Source organism: Lampetra fluviatilis, chromosome 1 (assembly GCF_964198595.1).
Source record: "Lampetra fluviatilis chromosome 1, kcLamFluv1.1, whole genome shotgun sequence".
Taxonomy (NCBI): Eukaryota; Metazoa; Chordata; class Hyperoartia; order Petromyzontiformes; family Petromyzontidae; genus Lampetra; species Lampetra fluviatilis.
Window position 1 is genome coordinate 37205169 of NC_136275.1, and position 10497 is coordinate 37215665.

At 50.8% G+C, this 10497-nt stretch overlaps 1 protein-coding gene across 1 annotated transcript in view; it reads left to right on the forward strand.

Moving 5' to 3' along the window:
- Positions 1-10497, forward strand: part of LOC144942026 (rhomboid-related protein 1-like) — a 32564-nt gene that overhangs the window by 1661 nt on the left and 20406 nt on the right. The window contains exon 2 of the mRNA XM_078868683.1: positions 768-791. Coding sequence (XP_078724809.1) covers positions 768-791 — 24 coding nt within the window. The remainder of the gene's footprint in view (positions 1-767; positions 792-10497) is intronic.

Sequence of the window (10497 nt, forward strand, 5' to 3'; positions counted from 1 at the left end):
TCATTTGATTCGCCGCTAATGTGTTCGTGTGCCTGTGTGTGTCTCTCCGTGTGTGTGTGTGTTTATACGGGTCTCACTGTGTATATATGTGCCTATGTGTTCGTGTGTGGGTATCTGTGTGTGTTTGTGTATCTGTGTCTGTGTGTCTCTCTCTGTGTGTGTCTGTGTGTGTCTCTCTGTGTATGTGTGTTTATGTGGGTCTCGCTATGTGTGTCTGTGGTGTGTCTCTGTGTGTGTGTCTCTCTGTGTGTGTCTGTGTGTGTCTCTCTGTGTGTATGTGTGTTTATGTGGGTCTCGCTATGTGTGTCTGTGGTGTGTCTCTGTGTGTGTGTCTCTCCGTGTGTGTGTGTGTGTGTTTATGTGGGTCTCACTGTATATATGTCCCTATGTGTTCGTGTGTGGGTATGTGTGTGTACGTGATATCTGTGTGTGCGCGTTTATGCGTGTCTGCGAGTGTGTGGATGCGTGTGTGTGTGTGCTTTGTGTATGTTCTTCCGCGATGTGTGTGTCTGTTTTTGTGCGCGCGTTTGTCTCCCACGTGGCCGCGCGTATGCATCTCTCCGTGTGTGTGTGTCTGTGTAAGTCTTTGTGCACGTGCACATGTTTGTGCATACGTGACGGTGTGAACGTGTTCGTGAATGTGCGTGTGTCTGTGTATCCCTCTGTGTTGTGTGTCCTTTTGTGCACGATGCGTGTGTGTGTGTCTCTCTCTCTCTCTGTGTGGGTGTGTGTGTGTTCCACGTGTGTACACGCACGTGCTTCAGCAGCGCTGGAAGGAATACTTCGAGACGGTGAGTGTACGCCTGCAACACAAAACAGCACACTCGGACACACAAATACAAAGGCCCCCCGTATAGCCTTAATAGGCTGTTGGGGCAAGTGCCGTTCGCGAGTATCACCTATGCAGGCCGGCACAGCACACGAGGAGGTGGGTGGCCAGGACCACGCCCGGCCGCCTTTGTCTCAATTGAGGCTGAGTCGACCTAGGGGAGGCCCAGCAACGGTTCAGATTAATCGTCATTGATGTTGGTCGTGAACCGGGAATAGAACTTGGTTTTCCGGGTTCGTAGAGCAGCGTAGCGCTAACCGCTACACCACCACTCGACATTGAGCCGACACAGAGACAAAGATCCCCTGTATTGCCTTAACAAAGTGTTGGAGCAAGCGTTGTTAGCAAGCACCTATGAAGGCCAGAACGGCACACGAGGGGGTGGGTGGCCAGGACCACGCCCGGTCGCCTTTGTCTCCCTAGCGGCGATGTTTGCACACCACAACAGGTCCTCAATTGAGGCTGAGTCGACCTAGGGGAGGCACAGGACCGGTTCAGATAATCGGATGTCAGCGCGCTAACCGCTACGCCACCACTCCCCATATCACGTACGCACACGATCACAACCACGCACACACACTCCACGCATATTTCCACTCTTGTTGACTCGATTTGGCCGTCCCACGGAAACTCGGTGATACCACGTGGAAGCCTTTTGGCTGTTGTGGTCGTGTGCACGGCAGAGGTGAGCATTGCCAAGTGTCTCGCTCCGGGTTTCAAGTTTCAAGTGTATCTTGTTGAACCAGGTGAGAACTTAAGAGACCATGATAGCCTGCCCTGACCCGGGTCGCCCCAAAAAAATGACAAAAGCTAAAAACAAATAAAAGAAAGTACAGCTATGAAGCGAAGAGCAATCAGAACAAATAACAACAGCAGCAACAACAACAACAACGCTGTAGCGCATGAGATATCGAAATATTGCACTAACGTAAACAAAAAACTAAGCGAAAAAAAAAGTTTAATATTCAAATCCCCGCAGCAAAAAATCGGATCTGGCTGATAACGTCCAGATCACAGCACAAATCATGAAGCTAAGCTACACAAACACATAAACAGGTAGAGGTTGACTTGAGTACTCATAGAGAAGGGTGGCCCAAAAATCCGGGCACACATGGTTATTTCATTTTATTTTAACACCGACATTATAACATTTGTATTGTTTATTTTTAAAGTTAATATTTAATCTATCATCATTTTTAATACCTATTTGTCTTCTTCCCGTTAGATTACCTCAATCCAAATGAATTGAGACGAAACCGAATTTATGAACGTTCAAAGGTTTCACCTCTGCAAGTCTTTAAAAAAATCTAATCTAAATTAATTTCAAAAGATAATTCATGCGCGCATTAATTTAAAAGTAAGTTACTTTAAACGTGTATAAATATTTAATATGATAACCCGAAGGCCATTTGTTAAAATAAACATAATAACCTTGACTGTTCGTCAAAAGCGATTGGAGAGTAAAGTTGTAAAGAATAGACAGTTTAACCCCGAGTAGGCTTTTGCGATCAATCTTATCTAGAAGGGCTTTTTTTTAATTAAATATAAATGTGTCGTTAAACCCGCAGCCAATTAGATACTACTTGAGCACTCCGGTGTGTTGGAGAGTAAACCCACGACGTTTACAATTCGAGTCGGACGTTTGGCTGGTAATTAGCCTGATGAAGCTGATTGTAATCACCAGCGAAACGTCGTACTCGAATTGTAAACGTTGCGGGTTTACTCTGCAACACACCGGAGTGCTGAAGTAGTAACTTAATTCGCACTTTTAATCGACGTGACAAACCTTCTTAATTGGCTGTGTCGGGTGGTGGCGAGAATAACGCAGAAGCGTGGTCACCACATCTACGCCTCTATATAAGGAACGAAACAGGTGGACGTGTCCACAAATCTGTCTGTCGCCTGATGAAGCTAGTTGTAATTACTGGCGAAACGTCGTACTCAGATTGTAAATGTTGTGGCTCGGCTCTCCAGCACACCGGTGATGCTGTACTAGTGACGAATTGGCCACGTTCTGTTTACATGATAAACCTTACTAGTTGGCCGTGTCGGGTTTTAACGACACATTTATATATTTACGCGCTATAACCCACCCACCGCCGTGACATCCAACCAACGTCTGTCATGTAACCTCCTGACACGAAGGCTGACCTGTCGTCGAATCCAAGCAACCCCATTCTCCCTGGGACTTTACGGAGTTCCCCACGTGTCGTCAGAGCCGGCAGGGAGACGAAGCTGGCGTGGCGGTGGTGGTGGTGATTGGGGGTTGTTTGAGATGGTGGACAGGTGGGCGGTGGGGCAGGTGAAGGAGGCGGGAGGGTTTTGAAGTTGGATTCGGAGGAGGAGGAGGGGGGGGGCTGTGTGGGAATTGGGTCGAGACCCCCGGCACAAGAATGTCAAGACCTCCTCCTCCTCCTCGACCGCAAAGTGTGACCCGGCTACTCCATTCAGGGCACGCACTCATTCACTCATTCATATGAGCGCACCCACACAAGGGTCACTCATTCAAACGAGTGCAAAGACAAATGTCCCCCGTATAGCCTCTCACAGGCTGTTGGGGCAAGTGCTGCTAGCGAGCACATATGAAGGCCTTGCAAGGCACCCGAAAGGGGTGGATCGCCAGTACCACGCCGGACCGCCTTTGTCTCCCTAGTGGCGATGTTTATACATCGCACGAGGTACTCATACAAGGGGAGGCGCAGTAAGGTTCAGATGATAATCGTTACACGCGTTTGCCGTGGGCGGGAATCGAACTCTGGACGCAGGGCTCCTAGCGCAGCGGCGTTTCTCCTACCCCCCCCCCTCGAAGAGACACACACACATAACAAAGACAAAACTCCCCCGTACAGTCTTAGCGGACTGCTGGGGCAAGTGCGGTTAGCGTGCACATATAAAGAAGGTTATCACAGCGCACGAGGGAGGGAGCGAGGAGGGAGGGAGAGAGGGGAGGGAGAGAGGGAGGAATGGAGAGACGGAGGGATGGAGGGAGGTGGCGTGGGTCAGTACCACACACACACAGGCGGGTGACGCAGTTTAAATGAGGGACAGACGACAAGCACAGAGGGTACGGGGCCCGTGCTCGCTCTGATTAAAGGAGCCGACGTTGTCTTTGTCGCTGGTAAAAAAAGAGAAGCCTCCCCCCTCATCCCCCGCCCGTCATTGTCCGGGCAAAAATTCCGCAGCCCGTGATTGTAGTTCACACAAAACACAACCCCTCCGATGGGGGTGGTGGGGTGGGGGCAGCGTCGGCTGGGGCGAGGGGAACCCCCTGTACGGACAGGATTGGGGGAGCGGGGGTGGGAGCGGACCGAGGGGGTGCAGGGGAGAAGCGGAGAGGGCGGGTGGTGGTGGTCGTGGTGGTGGTCGTTTGGATTGTGGCGATCTTTAGCGCGGGGTGCGGACTGAGTTGAGTCAGAATTAGCGACAGGGACAGAGAGTGGCCAGCTGCAGCCATTGCCCCGACTCTTGCCCCAGTACCAAACCCGACCCTAACCCCAACCATTAAACCTAACTCTAAACCTCACCATAACCCCGACCCTAACCCCAACCATTAAACCTAACTCTAAACCTCACCATAACCCCGACCCTAACCCCAACCATTAAACCTAACTCTAAACCTCACCCTAACCCCGACCCTAACCCCAACCAGTAAACCTAACTCTAAACCTAACCCTAACCCCGATCTTAACCCCACCATTTAAACCTAACTCTAAACGTAATCTTAACCCCCATCCTAACCCCAACCTTTAAACCTAACTCTAACCCTCAAGTAAACGCTAACCCTACACCTAACCATAGTCTTCATTTTAAACCAAATTTTATATCTAACCCTAACCCGAGTCGTAATTTTAAAGTTAAATCTAACTCTAAATGAAAGCCCATTCCTAGCCCTAACATATCTCCTAACCTAACATCGGTCCTAAACATAATCTCAATCGTAAGCGCTGACCCTAATCCTATACATAACCCCTAAATCAGTCCTAAATATAACCCGTAACCTTTTCTTGTGTTTAGTGTTGTTGTCCTTGCTCCCGCCCCTCCAATTAGCACGGTGGGCTACGCACGGTGCGAAAGAAGTTCAACATACATACATACGTGTCTTAGCTCCGCACGTCACCGTGGGTGTATAACATCCACTGACTGAACACGTAAGCTGTGGTACCGGGTTCTGCTGCGGGTCACCGGTGGGGATTTATCTCGGTTGCGTTTCCCGTTAGGTTTGCGAGCCAGTGGTCTCGTGTGTCCAGGGCACTCAGCTTCTCGCGATTAGTGTCGCGTTTCACAGCCGCGGCTATCTCAGTAAAAGAACAACATCCACCATCGTGTAGAATCATTAACCGTTGTATTTAAAAAAATATTTGTAATGTAATTTTTTTTTACTACAGGCATTCTCAATCCACCAGTGGGATTAAAGCCTCCCCATGTCATGCCGGTCGCGTGTGCGTATTTTTAACCATACTTCCCCACGTTTTGTCAGTGCCGGTGGGCACACTGGGTATTGAGGAGGGAGCAGGACCAATTGAGATGTGACTCACCACTAATTGCTCGCCCTGTCGTACAAAAAGTCTGCAGACTCACAGCTTTGTTCTACTCAAACGAGCTTTGAGGCTGTGCCCAGCTCCTGTTCACAGCCCTGAGCCGGTGGTGGAAATTCTACATTTCTAGGGCGGGGCGAGTTTATCCATAGAGAAACTACTGTTCACTTCCCTCGACAAAGTGGCACCTGTTTCATTGACCAAAGGTGAGACGAGGGGTCGGGTTAAGCACCAGCCAAGATTTGAACTCGCAACCTTCCCATTGAGGGCCGTTTGCTCTACCGCTAAGCCACGTGGCTGCCGAGAGCCCAGTCACAAGCTCACGTCCCTGCAGTTACTAGCATCCCAGCGCCGCTGTGGCCAGCGCTCACCAGCCAACACGGCACACACGGGGGCTTTAAGACTCCTGCAGTCTGTCTTGGTGATGGGGGGGGGGGCTTGCCCGTATCGGTGTCACTGGCCTCACCCGAGACTCAAACCCCGATTGGATTTTCCTTCCCGTGACCACTTTACCGCCCGCAAACACACCGACTGCTCTTAGTGCCATCGCTGATTCCTCCGGGGTCTCGCCATCTGCACCTCCTCGGCTGATCTTTCTCCGTCTCGGCCCCCGCATTCCCGTGGGGGTCGACGCTGCGGCAGGGCCACACAGAATGATGCGGGTGGGGAGGAGGGGGGGGGTCGGAAGGGGGTGGAACAAGGGACGAGTATTGGAGCGTGGGGGGGGGGGGTGCTCTCTGCGAGACCAATAACATCCAGGACCCGGCCACAACCCACCAGGGGCAATGTTTATCCCGCGTTATGAAAAGCAAACATGCCAACCCGCCGATGGAGGAACGTTGTGCCTATTGCCTGCCCGTGACACGTGGGTGAGAAACACGGGCATTGGGCAAACAAAAAGTAATTATTGGCGCTAATAACTGGCAAGCGCCCACAGAAGTAGGGAGGGACGCACGCTTGGAATTACACTGAGAGACGGGAAGGGGAGAAAAACGTGGATTGAAGGACAATGCGACAACGACGTCAGAGACATGGGTTTGACGTGTGAAGGAAAGTAAGCGGGATTGGGCATGAGAGTCGCTTGGAGGGCATCATGCCTGGCGGTCGAGACTCACGACACTGGGAGGTGCGCGCGGTTGGGGAGGTGATATCAGGACACCTTCAACGTAGCATTGACGTTGGCCGTGGGTTTGGACGTAGCACCAGTGGCGCTGATCACTGCGCCACGGTTTCACAGCGTTCAAGCTCTGCACAAACATATCACAACAAACAACACATAAAGATGTCCCGTATAGCCTTGACACACTGTTGGGGCAAGTGCGGTTAGCGAGCACCTATGACGGCCGCAACGGTACACGAGGGAGTGGGTGGCCAACACCACCCCCGGCTGCATTTGTCTCCCTCGTGACGACGTTTACACATCGCACCAGGTACTCATTTGAGGCTGAGTCGACCTAGGGGAGGCCCAGGACCGGTTCAATGAATCGTCACTGGTGTTGGCCGTGAGCGTGAATCGAACTCGGGTCGCCGGGTTCGTTAACGCAGCGCGCTAAACCGCTACGATAGCGTTCCCCACAAAGACACCACCACCACACACACCGACACACCCCGCACGCTTGCCACGCTCACATGGTGGGGGGGGGAGCGGGAGGAGCGGGCCGTGTCAGCCGTGACTGATTGTGTCCATTTCAGCTGCTGTAGCAGCCGGCACCCAGGAGCAGATGTCCCCGAGATTAAGGAAGGAGGCAGGCGGTGGTCTCGCCATCAAATTAATTCCCACGGGCTCGGTCACGATGCAAAAGGGTCCGCATGCGCAATGCGAACAGGCCGAGAGGGCTGTGAGTTCGCGCTCTCAAGTCGCCTTAACGGAGGAGCTGGTGTGTGACTGTGTGGGGAAGGCAATGTAACAGACACGTATTCTTAGGGTTTTTTCGGTAAAGTCACGTAGGTAAAAAATTAAATTAATAATTTATTTTTCTTTTACTTTCATTAATTTTAATTTTAATTTTTTACCTTTTGACTTTACCGAAAAAAACCTAAGAATATGAATCCTTGCAGTCACGAAAGCTTCAAATCTATAATTAACAGACACGTGGTTACGCACTTGCACGCGCGCGCGTTCATCTCCCGTGCGCGTGCGTGTGACCCCCCCCGGCTGCCTCCCCGGTGCGGTGGTTGGAGCTTAGCCTGCCCAGTTTCTCACGCGGCCTCCTTAATCTGCTCTATGGGAGGGAAGGAGGGAGTCACCCTCCGTTTCTAATCGCCGCGTTTGATCAAACTTTCTTTGCTTGAAACGCGACTCGATGGGCGCTTCCATAGAGCTCTGGGAACCCGCTTAAAGGGAGTTTGAGGTTGTTGTTGTTGTTGATCCGCCTTCCTCAAGGCAGCGGATCTTGACCTTTACTGCAGCCTTGCACCCACTTGGTTCTCAATCGTGAACACTTTGTTTATGATGTTCATAAATACATAGGGGGGTTGATGCAACAAAGTAGTTATTTTGTGTTTTCGATTATTTACCTTCTTTAAAAAAAAATCTGGCCATGTCTCGCACCCCCAGAATGGACATTTCGCACCCCCAGGAGGTGCGTGCAGCCCAGGGTAAGAAGAAGAACCACTCCTCTAAGGCATCGCCACGTCGTCCTAACTCTGCAGTTCGCAGGCTTTTGTCAAGAATCCGCTGCGAGATGAAGGCCTCCTCGCCACAACGTGTGGATTCACAGGCGTTTCTGTTTGACTATATTGTTTACTGTAACAAAGGCTGGTCAGTGCGGGTTGGTGAAGCGAGTTGGGGGGGTGCGTTTGGATAAGCCCGGTTCAGAGAGCCTTCGCCACTGATTTCAGCCGTTGCCGGGAATCTAACTGAGGTGGCCGGGTTGATAAGGCAGTGCGCTAACAACTGCACCACCGCTCACGTTCTCACATAATCATAATTCATGCCCTTGCCTAGCCACCTCATTTTTCCATCACCGTCCAACGGTTTCCCCGATTATCTTGCTCATCCATTAACCCGACCCCCTTAAAGAGCCTTTAGGTTCCGCATGGGTGGCGGAGGGAGTGCTCCTACCCTGGGTTCTCAAAGACAAAAGCACTCATTGTGAGTGCCTCTGATGGGCTACGTGTGCGCGAGTGTGTGGGTCTGGCCACCCACCCCCTCGTGTGCCGTGTCGGCCTTCATAGGTGTTCGCTGACAGCACTTGCCCCAACGGTCTGTTGAGGCTATACGGGGCATCTGTGTCTTGGTGTGTGGGTATGCACGCACATCTGTGTGCGCGCGCGTGAATGTGAGAATATCTGTAGACTCCATTATCGTGCTTCCTATATGTAAGAGGACATGCTTGAACATCTTAACAAAGAAGGCTGTCATGGAGGGCTCGAGATAGCTATGAACAAAGAATATTTCCAATAAGTTAATTCACCAAATAAATATATCCGTCGGAGGGACACACAATGGAGAATGACGTCTGTGTCTTGAGCAGGACAAGGATTAATGGACGGGGATTAAAATCATGACATGAAGAGGCAGATGAAAGCAGATTTGAGTGCTTTTTGGAAAATTAACTTACCGAAAATCATCAAAACCAATGCGTTTTTCAATCAACATGTACATTAAATTTTTATTTAAAGTTTTCGTGACTGCAGGGATTCATATTATTGGTTCTTTCGGTACAGTCACGTAGAAGGGAAATAATAAAAATATAAAAACAATAAAATTCTCACGACGTTTCGACTGCAAAACAAGCAATCATCATCAGGTACATGGACAAATAATAATGGATCAAAAGCAGAAAATGTTGCAAAGACGCATCGAGAGGGTGCACGCTTGGGATTATTCTGAGAGGTAGGAAGATTATCGCATGGATCAGAGAATACGCGCGAGTTTTTTTTTGTTACGCCAAAATTTAATCAATAAATGGAAGTGGCCGTGGGCAGGAAACTTTACCGGAAAGACGGAAGGATGGCCAATGGCCTAGGCTCATGATGGAGAGGCGGCCAAAAGAGCGGAACACGAAGCATGGAGATGGAGCAATGCGACCCGTCTGTTCGAAGCAGCTATACGGATCGTTGTATCGCGGCAACGCTGGGGATGGCGATGGATTGGGTAGGCATACATCCGGCAGTGGATAGATCACGGCCGGTGATGACCATGAATGGTCCATTAGGGACTTGAGGTCTCTTTAGTCGAGGGCGATAAAATAAATAGACTGTGGCGACATTTTTTTTTTGCGCAAGACATAACAACGCAGTTAAAACATGGTCACAGCAAAGAAAACAACGGTACGCGATTCTAAAATGCCACGACCAACATCCTGGCTGAGTCGATCTGCGTTCTCGATCCACACACACACAACGACCACGACTACGCGTCTAAGCCACTCTTTGATCTCTCTTAGGACCGAAGCTCACTCAGTGGTTTTTTGTTGTTGTTAAACGTCCGGACACAAAACCCTCTGCCCATCACGGGGGTGGTGGAGGAGGAGGGGGGGCAGGGCTGACAGGCGTGCGCGTTCGCGTCGCGCGCACACGCACGCAGGCGCGCGACGCGGAGAGGGGCACACTCAAGGCCCTGACACCCGAAGCTTTGCTTAGAAAATGCAGGGGTCGTGTCAGGGGCAGTGAAGGGTCACAGAGGCAGGAAAAAATAAATCTATCGGGATAAAGACGGCCACAGAGACCCCCCACGCCCCCCCCCACCACCAAGCCCCATGGGAGGATGCCCGTCAGCCAGAACCCCGCTTCCACGATTGTACAAATGTCAGAATCAATATGTTTACTTAGAGTGCAAGAGGAATCCGATGAGCTATGAAGCGCTTTTGCACAGATGCCCAGTATTGGGGTCAGCGACTTACAGCGTCAAACGATACAACAAAAGCCGAGATTTTCAAAGATAGTTGTCGTATCGCTGTAGCGCGGCGTCATGTATGCCAGCATCATCTGTCACCGCTTGTCATCAACACTCTTGGCTGTAAATCAGCGTTGGTTCGTGTCACTCTCCACAAACGGCCTTTGACCAAATCACCGGAAAGCGCCGCCTCATCTCGTCAGACCTCGCAAACTACGAAGGCGTCGAGCCTGGGCCGTCTCCCAGGGGCTTTCATTTTAAACTGGTCTGTCCGGGTCAGAGACCCGGCAAAC